The 24334-nt window shown below is 46.5% G+C and overlaps 1 protein-coding gene across 1 annotated transcript in view; it reads right to left on the bottom strand.

Annotated features, from left to right (window-relative positions):
- Positions 1 to 24334, bottom strand: part of LOC144822953 (L-asparaginase-like) — a 312297-nt gene that overhangs the window by 78356 nt on the left and 209607 nt on the right. Inside the window, exon 4 of the mRNA XM_078681023.1 lies at positions 22016 to 22099. Within this exon, the coding sequence (XP_078537149.1) occupies positions 22016 to 22099 (84 nt within the window). The remainder of the gene's footprint in view (positions 1 to 22015; positions 22100 to 24334) is intronic.

Raw genomic sequence — 24334 nt, 5'->3', positions numbered from 1 at the left:
AGGCGTAAGGGTGACGCACAATGCATTGAATAGGTGGCTCCTGTGCATTGCAGGAGTCATGTCGCACTTGCGACATGACTCCTGCAATGCGCCGCCCGTACGCCGAGAGATGCGTCACGCATCCTCACTTCCTTGCACCATGGTGCGCCGCATCATAAATGCGGCGCTCCATGGGTGGCGGAGCAGTGGCGCACTGTGGCGCATGTTAACTGGCGCATCCCTGGGGATGCGCCAGTTAACATAAATCTGCCCCCTAGTCTGTTGGATATTTCAGAATTATGAGAATGTACTGCCTCAAGAGATCCCTTGCCAGCACATCAGAAAGTGTTAGTGCTTGGCGGTCCCACCGCCATGAAAAGGCTGTCAGATAGGGACTTTGGGAGCCCCAAGCAGGTCCCCTGTGAGACACTGCTAACTGGCCAAGGGGGCACCCTTGGTGCACCCCCAAATATCAATGCACTGTGTGCCAGGCACCACATGGTGTCTGGCACACTGTGCATGGATGTTTGAAAAGTGCCTTTTTCTACTGCGATTGTGCTGCAACCATTTTCCAGGCTAAGGCGGAAGCTGCAGTAGAAAAAGGCATTTTACAACTTCCTGCACGGTAGTCATATTGAAATGGGGTAGGTGGAACCGCCGGCGTCTTGTCAGGCGGTCACCTGCCATCGTAATGAGGCCCTTCATTTTTATCTTTCAAGCACCTCTCATTCTAGGATATTAGGTAAGAACGTTCTACTGACAAATCCTTAATTGTGCTGAGAAACGGCATCCTACAGTCAGGGCCGGACTGGGAACCAAAACCGGCCCTGGCAAAGTGCTCGGCTGGCCCCCCCCTGCATTGTGGGTGCCGCCAAGCTCTTTGTCGGGGCCGGTTTTCGGTCGATTTTGTTACAGGCCCTGTAACAAAAACGGCGCACAGGGGCTCAAAACCAGCCCCCCACCCGTGCGGCGCATCGGGGATTGCCCGGCGCCCGCTACGGCCAGTCCGACCCTGCCTACAGGGGACTCACCAACATCTTTTTTGCTCCACCTTAACAACTCTCTACAGTCACTCTACTTCACTGTGTTCATCGTCAGGCAAACTTCAGACAGTTCCACTTGGTTAATCAGACAATGCACACACACACTAGCAGCAAAACCTTTTTCTAGAGACATGTCAAACTCGACTCCCCATGTTGCTGAAGAGATTTATCAGTAATTCCACCCCAAAATGGTCGTGAATAACATTGACACCTACAGGCCCAACATGGTCATTGGCCATTTTCACATTTCTTCTTTTTTCGAAGCATTAAAACTCCATAAAAGAAAACACACAACTCAATCTTTAAAAACTTAAATTTCATTATACAGAGGCACTATCTCAATTGAAAACATAGCAAAAACTTGAATAAAATATAGATGGAAATCACCCAACACACATCACGGTTCCAAAAGTATATTAATGGGAGTGGAGCAGCATCATTTTGGCTCCACCATATATATGTCATCTATATGCATTTATGCACTCGTGCAATATTTATATTCAAAGTGTGGTTTAAACTCATTAACATGTGTGATACATTTAAATTAATTAGTAGTATGTAATCATTTCGTTCACTAACGAGTTCACACATAGGTGTATTAGGTTGATTAATAAACTGATGTACCCATATTCATGATGCATTCATGTTTAATAATGATTGTTTGCTTTTCACTGAGTTGTAATACTGTAATGTGCATCCATTTTGCTTCTCAACTTAACTTAGTTTGACATTACGCCTTAGCTGCAATCGTTTGCTTTAATTCTGCCAAGTATGCTGTTTTCTCTCCCCTGCATGTGTGATATTGTGCTTCTCGTTAGCTAGAGAAAGACTTAGGGGCCAATTACGATGTCGGTTGGAAGTACCTTCGGGGGCAGTCAGACCAGCATGTTAGTATTCTGGTCAGAGACAAGGCGGACTAGTCAGGTGGAATGTCTCCGCTACCACGTCGGTCGGACGGTCTTTCCGACCAACATTGTAATAAGGCCCCTACTCTCCTGCGCATTTGACTCTGTCAGTTGATCCTTTTTCTGGGACCTTTTATTTGAATTGGGGTGGGCAAGGGCATAATAATGCATTTTACAATAATACATTTTAGACATACATAGAGGCAAATGCGTGTCTGAGGCTTGTTACAGGGAGGGGTTTTGGGGGCTGTGGTTTATTGAAGACTTCAATTTCTATCCCCTCACCTCCTTCCTTGGCACGCTGTTGGTCTAAGACAACAACTGAGTTAAACAGGAATTAGTTAGGAATTTCTTGCTTATGGATTGTGTTGATCATATTCCTTGGTTAAGCTATGTTAAACGTTCATGTTTAAAGGTGGAGTAAGGTTCCTATTTTACTGATCCTATTGCAGGACATGAGTAGAAAAGATCTCAAGTTGTTGTTATTGGATTTCATGGTTGAATGAGCTTGATCATGCAGAATTTAAAAAATGGACCTTGGTAGTGTATGCTAGTACCCTCATTCAGCCAGGTATCCAGACAAATTTAAGGGCAAGATGTAAAAAAAGTCAGTTTGTGATTTCTTAATTGTGAATTTTTGCAACTCGCAATTAGGAAATCGCAAACACCCATGAACAAATGTGTCTTAGAAACATTTTGTGATTCCCAGTGAGACCCAAATAGACCTACATCATTAATATTCATGAGGTAGGTCTCGCTTTACGACCCATCGGGACATGGGGTCAGCAGACCACCATGTCTGTGATTGCTTTTTAAATAAAGCTTTGTTTTTTTCTGTAATGCAACCCACTTTCTTTGAGAGACCTCTGCTGTTGTGGTCGTCAGGTGCGGTGCACCATCAGTGGAGTGTCTACGTTGTGCGTTTGCTTCTTACGTATCCTTCCTTCCGGATCTGGACGCGTGAATGCAAAGGAGAACAGCCGGGCGGCTGCAACTGTCTGTGATTTAGTGGAATCCAAGGTCCCCAAGGTTTCCTCACTGTAGTATGTATTGTCCCACGGAGGAAACGCGAAGTGGGCGTTTAGAATTCATGACCTGGCCTGACCCAGCAAACCCGCCAGCAGGAGTGAACGACGTAGTGCAAAAAAAAACCCCGGAGGGAGGAGGAGGAAACCTTACGCAAGTTGAGAGAGGTCGGGAACTTCCAGCCAGCAAAAAGAGGTATACCCTCAAATAACGAGGGGCAGAACAGCAAAGTAAAAACACGGGCAGCCTAACAACACACCACACAGCAGGCCCGGCTCCAGGAATTTTTGTTTGGGTGGGCCAAGGGCGCATTTGGGTGGGCCACTGCGGGCTCGATGTGTCGCTTCTGGAGGTAGCCTACAAGCCCTAGATTACATCATATGTACTTGCAAACAGGCAGCATGATACAACTGATTGCTTCTGTGTACACATGGAGCGTTATTTGAAAGTAAGACCAATTTATTGGTGTCCCACCACTGACCTCTTACTCGGTAGACACCTTTACTACCACCCTCCAACAGTGCACTTCATCTCTCCTTAGCCCCTTTCAGTCATGACCTCTTCATCAGACTCCCTCCCTACCACCCTCCACCAGTGTCCCTCATCACTCCAAAGCCCCTCCCCATGACCACCTCCTCAGACTCCCACACAAATACCCTCCACCAGTGCCCCTCATCGCTCCATAACCCCTCCCCCCATTGACCTCCTCCTGAGTCCCTCACTGCCACCCTCCACCAGTGTCCCTCATCGCTCCAAAGCACCTCCCCATGACCTCATCGGATTCCCTCATTGCCACCCTCCTCCCAGACTCCCCCACTACCACCCTCCACCAGTGCCCCTCATCTCTCCGGAGCTCCTCCCCATGACCTCCCCCTCCTCGGATTCCCTCATTGCCATCCTCCAACACTGGCCTTCATCTCTCCGTAGCCTCTTCCCCTCATGACCTCCTCCTCAGACTCCCACCCTCCACCAGTGCCCCTCAGCGCTCCATAGCCCCTCCCACTTACCTCCTCCTCAGACTCCCTCCCTACCACCCTTCACCAGTGCCCCTCATCACTCCAAAACCCCTCTGCCTCATGACCTCCTCCTCAGACTCCCTCCCTACCATCCTCCACCAGTGCCCATCACTCCAAAGCAACCCCCCCTCAAGACCGCCTCCTCAGACTCCCTCGCTACCACCCTCCACCAGTGCCCCTCATGACCTCCTCCTCAGACTCCCTCCCTACCACCCTCCACCAGTGCCCCTCATGACCTCCTCCTCAGACTCCCTCCCTACCACCCTCCACCAGTGCCCCTCATGACCTCCTCCTCAGACTCCCTCCCTACCACCCTCCACCAGTGCCCATCCCTCCAAAGCAACCCCCCTCATGACCGCCTCCACAGAGTCCCTCCCTACCACCCTCCACCAGTGCCCATCATCACTCCAAGCAACTCCCCCTCATGATCTCCTCAGACTCCCTTCCTACCCCTCCACCAGTGCCCCTCATCACTCCAAAGCAACTCCCCCTTATGACCTCCTCCTCAGACGCCCTTCCTACCACCCTCCACCAGTGCCTCTCATCACTCCAAAGCCCCTCCCCCATGACCTCCTCTTCAGACTCCCTCACAACCTCCACCAGTGCCTCCCATCTCTCCGTATCTCCACCCCTCATGATGTCCCCCTCGGATTCCCTCATTGCCACCCTCCAACAGAGCCCATCATCATTCCATAGCCCCTCTCTCATATGCATTTTATTTCTTGTATAGCGCTACTCGTAGTGTAGGGTATCACAGCACTGTACATCACACACACATTATGCAGATACAATGATTCATAAAAGTATCCAAATCAGCCTATAGGGAATGTCACATAAGCTAATGAGGATTACCAGGTGTAGGAATCACATCTCATCCATGCTGCTGGGCAATATGTATTAAGAAGGTTGGGAATGGAGAACCACAAACACAGGATTTAGAGCATACCCCAGTGGTTGGCTCTACTGATTAGAAATTATATCTGCCCAAACTCTGAATTGCAACATTAGAATAATGAAATACTGGGAAAATTCGAACTAACTAGCAATACAAAAAAAAAACATATTATACCATTCTGGTTTGTATACACGTCTTTGATCACACTGTCCTATGTTAGGGTTGTATCTTCTGAATCAAACGATCTCTGTGACAATGGCAGTAACCCACTGAGCTATCCACGTTAACTACAGTTCTATTGCATTTAAATACTACAAACCAAAAAAAGAACGCTCTCCAGCAAGATCAACAATCCCCAAGGTTATCTGGACATTTAATTGTCGTGCATCTTTGCAGAACCACTCATGAATGATACCAACGATTTAAACACACGATGTAAATACACGACTAAGTATGTCTTTCTCACAGATTTAAAAAATACAATAGCCACACATTCTCTTACCTGCTTCTTACGAACTCTGTCACAGCCGGATCGGATAAACAAACAGCTCAAGGGGTCAGGAAGGTCAGGAAAACGAATCGGCAAAACAAACTCCTCTTCACCAGCTGAAAATAATTAATTATCCACGCAGAAGGACGGTACACAAATCCAGTTCCAACGAAAGGATTTGTCCCCTTCGCCGTGCCCCTAATGTACCTGCACGAGTGGACGGGGACACAGCCCACCTGCCTAATAGGAGATGCGTTATTGGGGGTGCGAGCCCAGGCCCAATCACGCAACTCCTAAAGAAAGATAACGTTCGAAGAACGTTTTAACTTGCAGTGGCCATATTCTGCTGGCCTTGCTGACGTCACTGCCAGGGCCAGCCAAGGTTTATGTTTGGGTGGGCCAGGCCAAAGTTTGGGTGGGCCCGGCCTACCCGGCCCACCCGCTAGAACCGGGCCTGAGCAGAGGTAAGTGGCGTTTTCTAAACTCTTGGGGGCAGATTTATGTTAACTGGCGCATCCCCAGGGATGCGCCAGTTAATGTGCGCCACAGTGCGCCACAGCTCCGCCACCCATGGTGCGCCGCATTTACAATGCGGCGCAGCATGGGGCAAAAACGGCACAGATGCGTGACGCATCTGTGCCGTAAAGGCGGCGCATTGCTGGAGTTGCGTCGCAAGCGCGACGCAGCTCCAGCAAGGCTCGGGGGTGCCCTATCTGACCAATGCTGCATCAAGACCTACGCCTGCTTCAAGCAGGCGCAGGCTTTTGACGCAGCATTGGCCTGAAAGTGACTGAGTGAAATCTTATAGATTTCACTCAGCCACTTTTGCGAGGCGCACCTGCCCCGGAACGCCCCCCCTGCGCCGGAACGCCCACAAGCGGCGCAGGGCTTTACAACGTGACGCATCTGCCTAGATGCGTCACGTTGTAAATCGTTCGTAGGGATGCGCCACGTTTACGCCGCCTTGCGTGACGCAACAGCGGCGTAAACGTGGCGCAAGGGCCTCATAAATCTGCCCCATGATTTCCTTTATGCTCTAATTCTGAAGCAAAACGACAGAGGCTTCCTCTTGGAATAGGGAAACGTGAAACGGGATTTCTGTGACAGAGAGTAGTGGAGAAACGAAGCTCTGGAGTGTTAGCAAGGTGGTGGAGCATCAGTAGCTTGGATTTAATTTGCCTCATACATTTTCCCTGCTTGCCACCATTCTCGCCCCCAGCCATTTACCCTTCCACATTCATTGCAGTCTAAGATATAATATATAATAAGTGACTTGCAAATGGCATCAAAGAAGTTAAAAACAAGTAAAGCAAGAAAAGAGCTCCAGACTCCGAATAACGAGCAAATGAAACCAAATAGGCCTGTTCAAGTTGTAAGTTTGGATTTGGAGGAGACTGCCAAGAGCGCACAAAGAAAATCAATACAGAAAAAACAACACTTGACAATCAACAAGCCTGCGAGAAAGGGGCCTGGTCTTGTATCAAAATCAATAAAAGACTTTGTGGGTAAACATTTTAAGAAGATGCCAACACCCCTCAAATCTCAGGCCAATGAGAAGGAATTGTCAACAGATCAAGAAGCAAATGCTCACTGTGCTGCAAGTATAGAAGAATTCATGATAGACCAAAGTTTTACGAAAACCTGGAACTGAGACTTTCTTCTTCGCCAAGGATATTTTCTATGAGCGCTTCGGTTGAAGTAGAATACGAGGAGAATGGCTCTAAGGATAAGTATGACCTGAAAGAAACTATGGACTCAGAGATGAGGTCCAAATTAGAGGAAAGTATGGGCCAATCGCTGATGCAAGGTTCCAAGTCTTTAGAAGAATTGGTGCGCAATAGCACTTTGGGTTTGGACATATCAGCAACATCTTCGGCCTCAATGCTGGACTTAATGCTAATGCTGCAAAAAACCTTGCAAGGCCTGCTAGAAGTTACACTATCTAACAATAGAATATTAAATGCCCATGAACTGCACTTAAAACAAACTTTAAGTGAATTACAGGGCATCAGGGGGCTAATGCCATCTGTGGTTAGATCAGTGCCAGATATTGTCACTCAAGGTGGGGCAGGGGAAGTAGAACCTATGAATAATTGCCAGGATGAATATATATCTAAATGCCCAATGCTGATCAGGAGACGGGGAGAACACCGATGGTATAGGGGTTTAAATACAAGGTTGGATTTAAAAAGACAAACACTGCAAAAAGGGAAAAAAAGGGCTTAAAGAAAGGAGGGGATAAGGGAGCGGGACCTCATGAAACTCCAAAGAAAGAGGAGCTCTCTTAAATAATAGGAGAAAAAGGAGGAATACAGGGGGACCCCCAACCACGAAACAGGTGGAATTAAGGGGGGAAAGGGCTCAACAAAGAATCACTGGTAACATAGGAAGACAGGAGAAAATGTTGGGTGAATGGGTAAATCTGGAGGAGGTGGAAGATTATTCAAAGGGTCCAGGGAAGGGTCGGTAAACTCCAAGGACAATAAAAACTCCATTCATAAAGAAAGACAAGAGGGGTAAGAAAAATTTGGGCTACAAAGAGTTAGAATCAAGTGTTAAAAAGTGGTTATACCTTGAACCCTCAGAAGTGGAGAAGGGGAGGAAAAAGCTAAGGAAAATTGAACTCTTAAACCGTTTGCAACTCCTATTTTCATTTTCAAAATGCCCAAGCCTTAAAGAAATTGAGTCAAAAGATCTGAGGCAGGTTGGTTTTAGTAATAACAATAGAGGCAAGGAATATACGAAAGTTGAAGTCTACTCGGGGCTGGTAAAAACTGCAATCTTAAAAGCAGAAAAATAATTATTAAAGGAAGGAATCAGGCTAATACCGGAAGCTGAATTGGAAAGGATAAATCAGCCTGATAGTACCTTCTTGAATTGCCATGCCGACCTTGGGAAAAGGCAAGTAAATTTGATAACAGCGTTATGTGGAGAAAAAGCAAATATAAACATAGTCATAGAGAACCCAGAGCCCAGAAACAGTTGGGGTAACTGTAGCCCAGGAGATAGCTTTACAAGCACTCCCGCGTGGGCCTTGAACGAGCCCAGGTGCCTTAGTGAGATTGGATAGGGAAGTGGGTTGTCACATAGCCTAAAAATAATCTCATGGAATATAAATGGGTTTATAGGGCAAACAAAGTCTAAAAGTATTAAACTTGTCTCACTGCAGGCAGACATTATCTGCCTGCAGGAAACTTGGCTATGCGACATCACCCCGGTAATCGAGGGTTTTGTACAACATCATAAACTGGCTAATAAAAAGAGGTGGGGACGACCAGCCGGGGGGATTATGACTTTGGTTTCCACTAGGATTGCAAAAAGAGTGAAGTTAATAACAACAGCCTGTAAATGGGTGTTGGTTAGTGAATTAATCCTGTTGGTTAGTAAATATCTATATACAATGGTGCTCTCAAGAGGAGTATGAAAGGGAAATGGTGTTATTTAAGGATGTAATGAACTCGTTGAGCGATAAGTATGGAAACGAGGTGCTGCTCATTATGGGGGATTTTAACCATAAATTAAATCCTAAAAAATTAGACCCCTGTCTCAGTGAGATCGAAAATTCATACAACGTAAGGACAGCTTGGTTCCCTAATTGTAAAATGAATAAACAAGTTGACGCTCTAGGAAAATTCCTGGGATCAATGGGATTACTTAGTCTAAATGGTAGGATGGAATCTGACCGCCCAGCAAATCAGACATTTAGAAAAGGTAACCAACACTGTCCGATAGATTATGTGCACGCCTGGAATTACATGAGGGTAAATATGTTTAAGGTAATACAGTGTAATGAGAGTGATCATAATGCCCTGTATTGTAAGCTAACATGGGGGCCCATAAGATACTGTGAAAGAGTCCTCCTGCAGGATATATCTTATCCAAAACGCTTGTCTACTAAACTAACGGAAGAATACTTAGAGAAACTAGCTAGTTTCCAACAGAACGTAACCATGGAGGCAAGGGATCATAAGGTTTCCTGGTTTGAGGTTAAAATTAATCAGGTTGTGCAATGCCTCAGAGCTGACTTAGATAAGAAGGAAAAGAGTAATAAAAATAGTCAGTTCAGTCAAAGAAAGCAAGGAAGTTGGTTTGACTCCGTCTGTAGAGAAAAAAAAGAATATTAAGGAGAGTTGAAAGATCCTTGCGTCTAAGGTACGAGCAGGGAGGCCTTAATAAATTACTTTGACTATGGAAAGAATATTAAATATTAGTAAAGTTTAAGAAGAGAATTTTTTAAGAAAAATGCTGGGAGAATCTTCTGGAAACAATAGAAACAAAAAACTTTACAGAATTCTAGAAGTTGATTCAGGATGCCTCGGGCGAATCCCAGGAACCATGAGCTTTGTAGTTGAAGAGGCTTCCTGGGAGGATTACTTAGGCCAACTATATAAGGCAAACTATGTGCCTGTAATGAGTATGGAAAGAGCCTTCTGAGGAAGGTTAGCAAAAAAATTAAAGCCAGCTTTCTTCCCAGAAATAGCGAAGGAAACTATTAAGAAGCTAAATTTAACCTGAGCTGCAGGGCCTGATAACCTACCAGCTATTATAATAAAAACACAGCTAGATTGGTGGGCACGATTTTTCTCCCGGATGTTTTTAGCGGTCCTGGACTCAGGAATTATCCCGAAATCCTGGAGAGGGGCTGTGATCAGGCCAATCCATAAGAAAGGCGACAGGCGGGACGCTAAATATGACAGATTAATCAATCTGCTCGATATTGGGGTGAAATTGTTTTCTAAAATAATTCTTGGCAGATTGAAAGGCTGGGCGGAGCAACACTCAATAGTGCCTGCAGAACAAGGTGGTTTTAAGGAGGGGCATTCAACAATAGACCATTGCTTTGCGTTATGGGCGGTAGCACGGAAATCCATGGAGAAGCAAGGAAGATTATATTGCTGTTTTGTGGATTTTCGAGCAGCCTTTGATTTAGTTGACAGGGAGTGTCTCTGGAAAACACTAAGAAGCTACAACATCCTGGAGGAACTCCTGGCGGTAATTCGGGAGTTGCATAGTCAGAACTGGGCCCAGGTCATTAAAGACACGAAGGGGGGTCTGACTCTGGTGATAGCGATCAATAATGGCCTGAAACAGGGCTGCTTATTAGCCCCGTTGCTCTTTTCAATCTTTCTTGCAGACCTACCTTCTTTTCTGATGACTGACAGAAGTGCAAGCCCAAAAGTAAATGGAAAGCAGTTGTCTTGCCTTCTGTACGCAGACGATCTGGTGACCTTGGATCAGACAGAATTGGGTCTGCAAAGGAAGCTGAATTCGTTCAGTTCTTACTGCGGAACCAAACGTCTAACACTGAATATGAACAAAACAAAAATTCTGTGTTTTGGGAAGAGAAACCAAAAGTTCAATTGGATCTTGGGGCAAACGAAATTAGAGATAGTCAACGAGTATAAATATCTCGGAATATGGTTCGACAAATCTCTAAAATGGGGCACGCACCTGGAAGCCCAGAAAGCAAAAGCCTTAACTGCAATTTGTGTGTCGAAAATTTTTAATCGCAGTTATGGCTCCATGTCCCATAGACCATTGCTGAAGGATTATAATGCAATGATACCCCCACAACTACAGTATGGTTTGGAGATTTTATGCCCAGGGGGGAAAGGTTCCTGGGACAGCAAGGAAGGGAAATGTCTAAAGGCATTGTTATCATTGCCAAGCTCTTCAATGATACAGGCAATTAGACAAGAGCTAGACATGACCGCATGGAATGTCCAGGTGCAAGTGAACCTAATTAGATTCTGGAAAAGGCTGGGAACAGGTGAAGAATCAAAAGTGGCACAATGGTGTATGAAGGAGATCCAGATGAGTGAATTAAAGTGGGTGAAAATAGCAAGAAAGTTACTATACACCATTTGTGATAAGTTAAAGGCGACTATTGATCCACAGTCCCTGCATATCGATGAATCGAAAAGTGAACTTAAAGCTTTAGGGAAGGAATTATCTAAACTGAAGGACATGGAGTATTTGAAAAATAAACAGTCTGTACGATTTATGATAAATAGCTGGATGAGAGAGAAGTGGTACCCTTATTTAGACTTTTTACCAAACCTATGGCTTAGAATGGAATTACTAAGGGTAAGAATTGGCATCAATCCTGTTTGGTCAAATGATACATTGAAAAGAGAACTTATGTATCCAGATGGTAGATGCACATGCAGGATTGGTATGAAATGTAATTGCTTACATATTTTAATGGACTGTCAAAAATTGCTAGATCAACGAAAAATGTTTTTACGACCAGTTTTCTTAAAATATGATACCAGGTCTCGTGTGCAAGCAATTGAGCTCCTTACGGACATGCATTACCTTGATATTACAATAGCTGTGGCAAAGTTTGTTTAGGCTGTTAAAAGGTTGTTTTTGGAAGAGGGATCTGAGAAGAATTGAGATTTTAAGCTTTATTTATTAATGTTTTTAAAAATTCGATTTTAGTATATTGGATCAAATAGTCTATCCCAAGTGAGTCAATTCTCCCGGTTGGACGCATTTTTAACGAATTAGGATGGCCTCTATAAATTTGTGAGCTACAATGGAATAAGAAGCTGTTTCTTTTTTAAAGAACTTATGTCATTTTAAAATAAACACAGTGTATGTTTTATATGGTTTATAGATCTACGGTCTAAATAAACTTTACTTTTTGACTTGACTTAATGCAACCCCTTTTCCGTAAAGGAAAGCAGGATGCCTTTCAAAAATAAAAATGAAAATAAATCTCTTCATTTTTTAGTAGGCAGTGGTCCATGGGACCACTGCCTGCTTTAAAAAAATGTTGGCGCCTACATTCACCTTGGTGACCCCTTCCTCTTTGCAAATTGGTTTCCACCAACTTCACTGCAAATGTGTTGTGACCTCATTCTCGGTTGCAAAACATTCCTACATTCCTACACAAACTTCTTCTTAAAGGGTACAAAGCAGAGGTAATCAAAGAAAAGCAGGCCTATTTTTCTAACTTAACTGCCTCTCTTACTTCTCCCAGGGAACTTCAAAATTGTAGACTCCCTGTGCACCCTACAAATTCCCGATCCCATTGTCTGCTCCCAAGAGCTATGTGAGAAGATTTCCCAATTCTTCTACTCCAAAATAGACGATATTTACTCGGCCCTTGAACTGCAAAGGGCATCGCTGCCTTCTCTTCTCCCTTCGGTTACATCTCCTATAGGATCTGGAACAACGGACCCTGCGGTGAGTTTGTCTAATTTTCCGCCTCTTACCCTTCAGCAACTGGACCTGCTTTTGAGTAAGACCAGGTCGGGATCCCCATTGGATCCATGCCCTCTCAAAGTTCTTAAAGACTGTAGGGAAGTTCTATTGCCCCTTCTCTTGGACATTATGAATCGGGCGATGTTGGAGGGTATTTTTCCATCTTCTTGGAAGAATGCTGTGGTTAAGCCTCTCTTAAAAAAGCCAACCTTAGACCCTGAGATGCTCAAGAATTTCCGCCCTATTTCTTTGCTTCCGGCACCAGCAAAGATGCTGGAGACTCATCTAAATCAGCATCTGGCGGCTTTCTTGGACACTTCGGGTCTTTTGGATCAGTCCCAACATGGCTTACGGAGGTGTCACAGCACGGAGTCAGCTCTCACGGTAGTGCTAAATAACATCTGCACTGAGGTCGACCAGGGCCATACCACCCTTCTGGTTCTGCTCGACCTGACAGCCGCCTTTGATACCCTTTCTCCCTCTATTTTAACATCTCGTCTTAGGGAGATAGGGGTGGAGGGCTCGGCATTGAGTCTCCTGGCCTCCTTCCTTGATCAGAGGGAACAGAAGGTCAAATTGGGAGAGTACCTATCTCCGTCCACTCCTGTGCAATGTGGGGTTCCACAGGGGTCGGCTTTAAGTCCGACCCTCTTCAATATCTATGTGGCCCCACTTGCCAGGTTAGTAAGATCTTATGGGATGGAGGTGGTATCATACGCTGATGACACCCAGATTATGGTGTCCCTCTCCCACTCGGTCAGTACCTCCGTTCGCAGCTTCAGGAACTGCATGGAGGCAGTTTCCCAGTGGATGATTCTCAATTCACTGAAGCTGAATGGAGAGAAAACCGAGGTCCTTGTTTTTGGTGGAAATAAGGACATCTGGTCAACTGAATGGTGGCCACCATCTCTCGGAGTCTGCCCTACACCTACAGACTCTGCTCGCAACCTGGGAGTGATGATTGACCCCTCTCTTTCCATGACACAGCAGGTAAATAGGACGGTTGCTACCTGCTGGGGTATTATTAAGATTCTTAGGAAAATTAAACACTACCTATCCCTGCAAGCTCGCAAACAGATTGTGGTTGCACTGGTTGCCTCGCGGCTCGACTATTACAACGCTCTCTATGCCGGCATAAATAAGGGCCTCGTGCAACGCCTGCAGACTGTTCAGAATGCGGCGGCTAAATTTGTGCTCGATGTTCCCAGGCTTTCTTCCACTACAGCTGCTTGGAAGAGCCTGCACTGGCTCCCGATTCAGGCCAGGATCTCTTTTAAGACCCTTTGCCTGACTTATGGGGCCCTGTCCGGCGACGGTGCAGGGGGGGTGAATGCTCTGCTGGTTCCTTACGCCCCTTGCAGAAACCTCCGCTCAGCTAGTAAGAACTTGCTGTCAGTTCCCCGTTTTCGAAGAGCTAAATGGGGAGGAAGGGCTTTTTCGTCTCTGGCCCCTAAACTGTGGAACACCCTTCCCCCTGAAATCAAAACACAACACTCCGTCCTGACGTTTAGGAAGGCATTAAAGACATGGCTCTTTGCCAGGGCATACCCGTAATCTAGTTCCCGGTCCTTATGATTTTCTTTGCTAGGCGCCTTGATGCCCATTGGGCTTAGTTGCGCAATATAAGATTGCTTTCATTTCATTTCATTCATTTCATTTCATTGTATTTCATTTCATTCATTTCATTTCATTTCACATGCCACTGCTATTAGAAGAGGGGACCGTTAATACGCCCCTTCCTGATAGCGACTCGCAAAACATATTTTGCGAGTCAGGAAGAGGTTATCAATTCACAAAATAGGGTTAGTACATGACAAAAAGCATTTTACCTGTCCCAAACGGCCCAATGGGCCGTTCACGACCATAAAATGCTTCATACAGCTAGCCCACAGCCTGGTATCTAACATGCAATACCACTGTCTGCTGACTAGATTTCGTTTGGATGGAGTGCACTTGCTTGTTGTCGGTGTATGACATCACAACGCATGCTTTTACCACGCATGCCATTACAACGCAATTTTTACAACGCAAGTCGTTACAACGACTTGCGTTGTGGGGCGCTGGATAGTGGAATAGTTTAATTTTCTATTCCAACTCCAGTCCCCGTGGATAGTAGGGAAGGTGTGGATAGAAAATTAAACTATTCCCTATCCTACAGCGCCCTCCAGCGCAAGTCGTTGTAATGACTTGCGTTGTAATGGTTGCGTTGTAATGGTAGTGCGTGGTAAAAGTTGCGTTGTAAAGGATGTTCCCCCTTGTTGTCTATAGACATCAGGCTAATGAGATGTTAAAATTACCTGTCTGTCTATATGATGATTCTTCTCAACAAAATACTTTACACTTGCTATTTATTTGCTACTTTTATTTGCAGCCTAAGAGAGTATCTATTCTGTCCCTATTTAAGGATTTCCAATTTGCACATTGTAGTCCTGCTTTATTGTATTTGCTGGACTGTTCCCATGGGGCACAGGGTCAAGACTGATTTGCATATAGCTGGGTTCAATCTGGAATGGTATAGTGAGCAAAAAAACGATGGATTTAGGCCCAGATCTCTGTACTGGGGTGAATGTATGACATTGTTCTGAATTCTGTCCATCAACTGTTGTTTTTACATTTGTCACCCCGAGTGGGACGGGTATGCTCAGACGTGAGTCCCGTGCTCTCCATGCCACTGGAATCAAGCTATCCTGGCTGATGAGGGCTGAAAGCCCAAACCCAGTCCTAGGATGCTTGTTTCCAGTCCGGGGAGAAACTGGCTTGCAGTTCTAGCTGGACTGTTCGCATGGGGCACAGGGTCAAAACTGATTTGCATATAGCTGGGTTCAAACTTGAAAGGCATGGTAAGCAAAAAAAAATGAATTTTGGCCCAGATCCCTGTACCGGGGTGAATGTATGACATTGTTCTGTATTCTATCCACCAACTGTTGTTTTTGCATTTGTCACCCCGAGTGCGACGGGTAAGTCCCGTGCTCTCCATGCCACTGGAATCAAGCTATCCTGGCTGATGAGGGCTGAAAGCCCGAAACTGGTCCTAGGATGCTTGTTTCCAGTCCAGGGAGGCCCTGACTTGGCAGTTCGGGCTGGACTGTTCCCATGCAGCACAGGGTCAAGACTGATTTGCATATAGCTGGGTTCAAACTGGAATGGCATGGTGAGCAACAAAACAATGGATTTAGGCCCAGATCTCTGTACTGGGGTGAATGTATGACATTGTTCTGCATTCTGTCCATCAACTGTTGTTTTTGCATTTGTCACCCGAGTGGGACGGGTATGCTCAGACGTGAGTCCCGTGCTCTCCATGCCACTGGAATCAAGCTATCCTGGCTGATGAGGGCTGAAAGCCCGAAACCGGTACTAGGATGCTTGGCTCCAGTCCAGGGAGGACCCTTCTTGGCAGTTTGGGCGGGACTGTTCCCATGGGGCACAGGGTCAAGACTGATTTGCATATAGCTGAAACTCTGAAACAAAACTCTTGGACTTTCGACGTTCCACATCGACTGGAAGACTGAAGACATCTCCCTTGTGGTCAAGAAGTGACCACCCTGTGCAAACAGGCACCAACAGGCGAGGATCTCTTTTAAGACCCTTTGCCTGACTTATGGGGCCCTGTCCGGCGACGGTGCAGGGGGGGTTAATGCTCTCCTGGTACCTTACGCCCCTTGCAGAAACCTCCGCTCAGCTAGTAAGAACTTGCTGTCAGTTCCCCGTTTTCGAAGAGCTAAATGGGGAGGAAGGGCTTTTTCGTCTCTGGACCCTAAACTGTGGAACACCCTTCCCCCTGAAATCAAAACACAACACTCCGTCCTGACGTTTAGGAAGGCATTAAAGACATGGCTCTTTGCCAGGGCATACCCGTAATCTAGTTCCCGGTCCTTATGATTTTCTTTGCTAGGCGCCTTGATGCCCATTGGGCTTAGTTGCGCAATATAAGATTGCTTTCATTTCATTTCATTCATTTCATTTCATTCATTTCATTTCATTTCACATGCCACTGCTATTAGAAGAGGGCACCGTTAATACGCCCCTTCCTGATAGCGACTCGCAAAACATATTTTGCGAGTCAGGAAGAGGTTATCAATTCGCAAAATAGGGTTAGTACATGACAAGAAGCATTTTACCTGTCGCAAACGGCCCAATGGGCCATTTACGACCATAAAATGCTTCATACAGCTAGCCCATAGCCTGGTATCTAACATGCAATACCACTGTCTGCTGACTAGATTTCGTTTGGATGGAGTGCACTTGCTTGTTGTCGGTGTATGACATCACAACGCATGCTTTTACCACGCATGCCATTACAACGCAATTTTTACAACGCAAGTCGTTACAACGACTTGCGTTGTGGGGCGCTGGATAGTGGAATAGTTTAATTTTCTATTCCAACTCCAGTCCCCGTGGATAGTAGGGAAGGTGTTGGATAGAAAATTAAACTATTCCCTATCCTACAGCGCCCTCCAGCGCAAGTCGTTGTAATGACTTGCGTTGTAATGGTTGCGTTGTAATGGTAGTGCGTGGTAAAAGTTGCGTTGTAAAGAATGTTCCCCCTTGTTGTCTATAGACATCAGGCTAATGAGATGTTAAAATTGCCTGTCTGTCTATATGATGATTCTTCTCAACAAAATACTTTACACTTGCTATTTATTTGTAACTTTTATTTGCAGCCTAAGAGAGCATCTATTCTGTCCCTATTTAAGGATTTCCAATTTGCACATTGTAGTCCTGCTTTATTGTATTTGCTGGACTGTTCCCATGGGGCACAGGGTCAAGACTGATTTGCATATAGCTGGGTTCAATCTGGCATGGTATAGTGAGCAAGAAAACGATGGATTTAGGCCCAGATCTCTGTACTGGGGTGAATGTATGACATTGTTCTGAATTCTGTCCATCAACTGTTGTTTTTACATTTGTCACCCCGAGTGGGACGGGTATGCTCAGACGTGAGTCCCGTGCTCTCCATGCCACTGGAATCAAGCTATCCTGGTTGATGAGGGCTGAAAGCCCAAACCCAGTCCTAGGATGCTTGTTTCCAGTCCGGGGAGAAACTGGCTTGGCAGTTCCAGCTGGACTGTTCGCATGGGGCACAGGGTCAAAACTGATTTGCATATAGCTGGGTTCAAACTTGAAAGGCATGGTAAGCAAAAAAAAAATTAATTTTGGCCCAGATCCCTGTACCGGGGTGAATGTATGACATTTTTCTGTATTCTATCCACCAACTGTTGTTTTTGCATTTGTCACCCCGAGTGCGACGGGTAAGTCCCGTGCTCTCCATGCCACTGGAATCAAGCTATCCTGGCTGATGAGGGCTGAAAGCCCGAAACTGGTCCTAGGATGCTTGTTTCCAGTCCAGGGAGGACCTGACTTGGCAGTTCGGGCTGGACTGTTCCCATGGAGCACAGGGTCAACACTGATTTGCATATAGCTGGGTTCAAACTGGAATGGCATGGTGAGCAACAAAACAATGAATTTAGGCCCAGATCTCTGTACTGGGGTGAATGTATGACATTGTTCTGCATTCTGTCCATCAACTGTTGTTTTTGCATTTGTCACCCGAGTGGGACGGGTATGCTCAGACGTGAGTCCCGTGCTCTCCATGCCACTGGAATCAAGCTATCCTGGCTGATGAGGGCTGAAAGCCCGAAACCGGTACTAGGATGCTTGGTTCCAGTCCAGGGAGGACCTGGCTTGGCAGTTTGGGCGGGACTGTTCCCATGGGGCACAGGGTCAAGACTGATTTGCATATAGCTGAAACTCTGAAACGAAACTCTTGGACCTTCGACGTTCCACATCGACTGGAAGACTGAAGACATCTCCCTTGTGGTCAAGGAGTGACCACCCTGTGCAAACAGGCACCAACAGTAACTTGCCAGTTTGCTTTGTCGACGCTCTAGCCAGAACCCGAAGACTCAGCGACGCAGGCACTGGACTTCCAGACTTCTCTGACTCCGACCCACATCCACAGCAAAGCTGAGACCCGTGGTGGACACGAGAGACGTGGGTACGGACATCCTGGACTACCTGCTTTTGCTACCTGTGCAGCCTCTGAGGTACCCTTGAAGTTGTGCATTGGGGTTTGAGAAGCCCCAGACCCGAGCAGCATTTGCACTGAAGCTCAGCCCTCCACACTCCACGAGTGCCGCGTGGGGCCTGCGTCTGCATTTCAGCTTGACGCGTCTTCACGGTTGTTAGCCCGTTGGCTTGTGGCCCCTCTGAAGACATCTTTGCAAAGCTACACTGCTTGCCTGGTTGCCCCGCACTTGCTCCAGCTTCCCTGCGAAGGAGAAGCTCCCCAGAGCTTTCTGGTCTGAACTGAAGCCAATCTTCCCATCCTGCGTGGATTGCATTTGCCAAGGTTTGTTGGGTCCAATCCGGATACCGACACCGCCAACAGCTTGATCCGTTGTGGGACAGCTCGTCTCCACCTCCTGGTCCTTGTGGCTGCAGTCACAAGCAAACCGTGGCGCGCAATGGAGACGTTTCACGACCGAGCTAGTACGATGCTCGATTCGGACAGCGGGATCGAGCCGGAGCGTCCGGCTCGCAAAAGCTCCCTCGAGTTGGACTTCGAGGGTCTAAGTCGGACCCCCTGTTACCCGCAGCCTTACGACTCAGACACTGGGGGAGACCCACCCAACACAGGCATGTATGGTACGGATGGCACCGATGCATACCCACTGTAGGGGGCGCACTTGTCCGCGATGTACCCATTCAGTCAATGGGAGCCCATGTACGCGTCGTACGACCGGCTCCTATTAACTTCTATGGAAGTCCGACCGAACCGAGTCCGTCAGCAAAAGGCTGCATCGTACTCACTCGGTCGGACTGCAGGAGTCCGGATCACTCGGAAAACACCCCGGAACCGGCTCAGTCGGAGTGCTTTCCGACCCAGATCGGAATCAGCCCCTTAATCTACAAAGGAGTGCACACGGTGAAGCTTTTAGGGGTCTTGGTAGCCATAGGAGGTGGTGTTAAAGGGGTGCAGTCCGGAGGGATGGTGCACCCTGTGGACAAAGCTATAGTAATTTTGGTATTTTGGTGCTAACTTATGGATGCTCTGGGCTTTGGGAAGTAGTTACCGGAGGCGTGTATTTGGCTCGATGTACGTTAGTGTGTGCGCTGCTGTCAAGAGAACATCTAAGGGCATATTATCAAGGGGGTTTATCTCCGCTTTTTTGGCTTTAAAAGCCAAGAAAGCGGAGATAAAATTTTCTCCCTATTACCTAGCTGTCGCTAACACCAGTTAGCGACAGCTAGTAGGAGATAGCGACCATCTTGGGCCCCACTTTGCATGTCAGAGAAATTTATCACTAATGACATGCAAAGTGGGCGTGCCAAGATGTTAGCGACTGGAAACAGTCGCTAACATCGCTATCTCCTATTACCAACTTTTGGAGATATTCGCGCTAAGCGCGAATATCTCCAAAAGCTAACACCTGCCCTGAGCAGTTCTTAGCCATGTTATCCAATGGGAGGTGGATAACATGGCTAAGAGCATTAGCTCGGTAATGCCTAAATATCGCTGACTTTTCAGCGATATTCATGCATTGCGGCCGATTTTTATCGCATTTGCGATAAACCTTGGTAATACCAAGGTTTATCTGCGATAAAAATCGCCGCAGGTCGGCGATACATTTTTGTCTCTAACCAAGCAATAGCGATAATTATCGCTATTGCTTGGTAATATGCCCCCTAGTTTTTAGTTGGAGAAGACCTTCAGTCCTTTAGTTGTTGCTCCTTGGAGCTGCCTCTATGAGTATTGCATTGGCCGCTTTGTGGTGCATGGCCTGCCTGTCAGAACAGATTATGGTTGAATGGACTTATCTGTAATTGTATTCATATAGGCCAAGATGTAGGGGGACAAATACCGAGCAGTAACGCAGAAAGTCGCAGAATTTCTGCGTTGCCGACCGGTATTTGGCAAAGAGCATTGTAGGTGAGTTGAAATCTACTTGCAAAATAAGGAATCGCAAAATTGCGATTCCTTATTTTGCTCTTGCATTTAAGGAATCGGAAATAGCGATTCCTTAAATGCAATGTAAGTAGCACTTAAAAAAAGTGCACTTCAGCCTTGAGGAATCGCTTATTACCACCAACTTCAAGTTGGTGGTAAGTAGGGATTTCCTTTAAAAAAGCACTTTTTTGCTTCTTTTAAAGCGCTATGTGGCTCACATCCATGCCCTTAGGGCATGTGTGTGCGCCACATGTGCACACATGCTCATTTCAGGGGTGCAACAGGGTGTCCTTTGGACACCCTGGCACCCTTGAAATAGCTCCCGCTATTTGCGATTCTTTAATACCGAATCGCAAATAGTGAAAATCTTCCCATTCATTCCTATGGGCCTCCTAGCCCATAGGAATGAATGGCTAGGTATTTCTTATTAACGAATCTCAATTAGCGATTCATTATCAAGGAATATTAAGGAATCACTAATATTTTAGTGATTCCTTCCTACATTCAATGTAGCGAGTCCTTAATAGCGATTCGGTAAAAATCGCTATTAAGGACTAAATTGAATTTACCTACATCTGGCCCATAGTGCTTACTACTCTTAAGGAGGCATTGAAGCATTTTACTGCGAGTCGCATGCTACTCCCAGAACCTTTTCTGCTAAAGTCACTAATATTCTGCTGTAAAGCTTTGACATGATCATCGTGTAGAGAAGACACATTCAAGGTGTATGCCCTTACTGAGTTAAAAAGAAGTGTGTGCACATTTCCTGGACAGCGCTTCCAGATGTGGGAGTTCAGACTAGATGTTGTAGCACCCAAGATAATGTGCTGCATGGCTAAATACTTATAAGGTTCCAAAGGCGAGACCTATTGGCCATGCTTTGGCTGACGGTAGCTCAATGGTATCAAGCAACAAAGGATGCTTAAGTGAATCCTTCAGCACACATGGGTTAAACCTGGTTGACGATAGCACAGACAATAGCACCTCTCAGGCCAAGTCATACCTCCTACCTACTCGCCCAGCAGTCCTCCTTCTGGAATTGCTGTCTCACTTGCCTCTCTTTTATTTTTCAGTCTCATCTCCACATTATTGGTTTTGTCATTCCCTACATCCATACCATTTGATGGAAAGGACTCATTATTAGGACAGCTAGATTTGACTATGGGGCTTCTTTTCTCTTTCCCATGGTATGGACTAGAAAGTGGGGCTTAAATAGCAACATGAAAGAGGGAGGGCCCATCTCAGCCTCTGCCTGGCTCTGATGGGTGCATACGGGCCTGCTCTTGGTCTGACCTTGCCCGACTCAGTTGAGCACTATATAGCGCGATGACAGCAGGGCCCACCTCATTCTTCACCCGGCAGGCACCAAGAATACTGGTGCTTGAAGTCTCCCACGTGCACCACTCACTGGAACATTTTTACCCCCTTGCAGTAATTTTCTATACATTTCTTTGTGTATGATTATAGAAACTTTAAATCAGAGAGGTTTAGTAAATCTTACTAGCAGAGTTCGACTCCAAGTTCACAGGGATCTTCCACTTCATACATGCTTTCTTTGCACAAAGACTTCACAACATCCGTGCTTCTGTAAAAGAGAAAAAATTATGAAGTGTAATGGGTAACATATGGTCAGGCTCTATTTGAGAGAGAGCAGGGGGTAACGATAGGTTTTCTAAGGAAGGTACACAGTAGAAAGACTTAGGGGCAGATTTACAATTAATGGCGCATTCCTGCATATCGGCAGGGATGCGCCAGTAATTGTGCGCCGCAGCTCAGCCACCCATGATGCGCCGCATTTACAATGTGGCGCACCATGGGACAAAAACGGCACAGATGCGTCACGCATCTGTGCTGTAAAAGCGGCGCATTGCTGGAGTTGCGTTGCAAGCATGACGCAGCTCCAGCAATGATCAGGGGGGCCCTATGTGCAAAATGTTGCGTCAATCCTTACACCTGCTTCAAGTAGGCGCAGGGTTTTGATGCAGCATGGGCCCTAAAGTGACTGAGGGAAATCTTGTAGATTTCACTCAGCCACATTTAGGGGGCGTTCCTGCGCCGGAACACCTCCCCCTGCGATGATACGCCTCTTCTGACGCAGGGCTTTACAACGTGACGCATCTGGGAGACGCGTCACGTTGTATATACCCCGCACCATGGTGCATCTTTTGCGCCGCCGCTGCGTCACAAAAGTGACGCAACGGCGGCGTAAAAGCGGCGCAAGGGGCTTGTAAATCTGCCCCTTACGGCCTTAGTTAGAACTTGGAGGATGGCTTGCCATCCCGCCACATCTGCAGAAGCCCATGTCTCCCTCCACCTCATGGAGCACCTCACGCCATATTTTTTGGTCGGCAGAGCACTAAGCAATGCCAATAGTTCTGGCTTTAAAGGAATGTTGTATGGTAATGTGAAGCTTTACAAGTAATTACCAGGGGAATAGATATGTGTTTATGTGTACGTGAAGAGCTGTAGAATGATACTGGTGTAGGTTAATAGGTCAGGTCAGCTCCACAGTCAAGCCAAACATAAAAATCAATGTAGCTTAATGACTGCCCTCCTCCCATCTGTACCACTGCCAGAGAAAAACAACATACATTATCGAGTTATGTAGGACACTTTAATAGGATTCCAAAGCCAAGAGTGTGCAACGGTGCACATGAAAGTTCAAGATTGGGCAGCTGGATAAATAAACACAATGATCACAGCTGCATAGAGTCCAAGTACTTTTTGTGGAAGCACACAACTTTGCCCCAATCAAAACATGTACTCCTGGCACCAAACATGTGCGCTGAACCAAAGCCCCTCTCTAGTAATGCTCACATATTTGTATAGCAACAGCTGCGCTGTCGAGCTAGAACATAAAGAAGCAGACCTGATTTGTCAATTCACACGAGGCAGCTAACAATAGCCTCGCCACTAGGTGGCGCCAGATGCTGGTGCTGCCTGTTAAATTAAAACTGTCTTTTTAGGGCTCGCAAGCGAAGCGAGCGGAAAGCCCTTTTCTTAGGGTTCCAATTTTGGACCTGCACATTCCACATAGCTAGTGCATGTGCATTTGAAGGTCCATTTCAATTGGGCTTTGGGTGCGTGCTGTTTTATAACAGAACACGCAATAGGCGATAGGCGGTCGCGTAGCTCCGTCTATGGCCTATTGGTGTCTGTTACGCACACCAAAGCCCATATGTCTTCAATTATGGCAGCCAGCTGCCATAATTGAAGACAGATGCTGGCAGTGACACGCGCGCGTGCATCATTCGCGGCCGTTTTTTTTATTTTGGATCCATTTCACGGTGAGCAACTAAATCAAACAAGCATTTTTTTTAGATAGTTCTTGTGTTATGGTCGCTGGAGGATGCGGTGGGGGGCGCTTGTTGGCACAGAAGTCATTTACAGCACTCCCAGCATCAGTAATGCAGTCAGTCTGGAGCCCTTGCAGCTGGGAGGGGAGGTCAGTGTGGGGGTTTCCCTCAGCCCGACGAGTTGGGGGTCAGGGAAGGAGGTGAGGGGGCACCGTGGTAGCAGCTGGCGCCTCTTTTAGGCGGCTCTCTGGCCTTTCTTATGCAAACCCCATCACTTACTCTGCCTTTATACGAGCTGGGATGCTGGGTCCCACACGTCCTAACCGCAAGGCGTGCAAGCGGCCAGAGCGAGGCTTTGTATCCTGGGTTGTACGAGACTTTGTGGGAAAATAGTGTCATCTGACCCAGCCACCCCATACCCCAAGTCCGATTTTAGGAGTAACGTAGCTTTCAACTTTCCCAGTTCTATCCGTCAATAGATCATACGTTCCCGTTTTTTTTTCCCTTTGTATGCTGGGATTTGT

The sequence above is a fragment of the Lissotriton helveticus genome, chromosome 3_1 (assembly GCF_964261635.1).
Source record: "Lissotriton helveticus chromosome 3_1, aLisHel1.1, whole genome shotgun sequence".
In the NCBI taxonomy this organism is placed as follows: domain Eukaryota; kingdom Metazoa; phylum Chordata; class Amphibia; order Caudata; family Salamandridae; genus Lissotriton; species Lissotriton helveticus.
The sequence above is the reverse complement of the archived record's forward strand: the minus strand, read 5'-3'. Positions and strand labels throughout refer to the sequence as shown.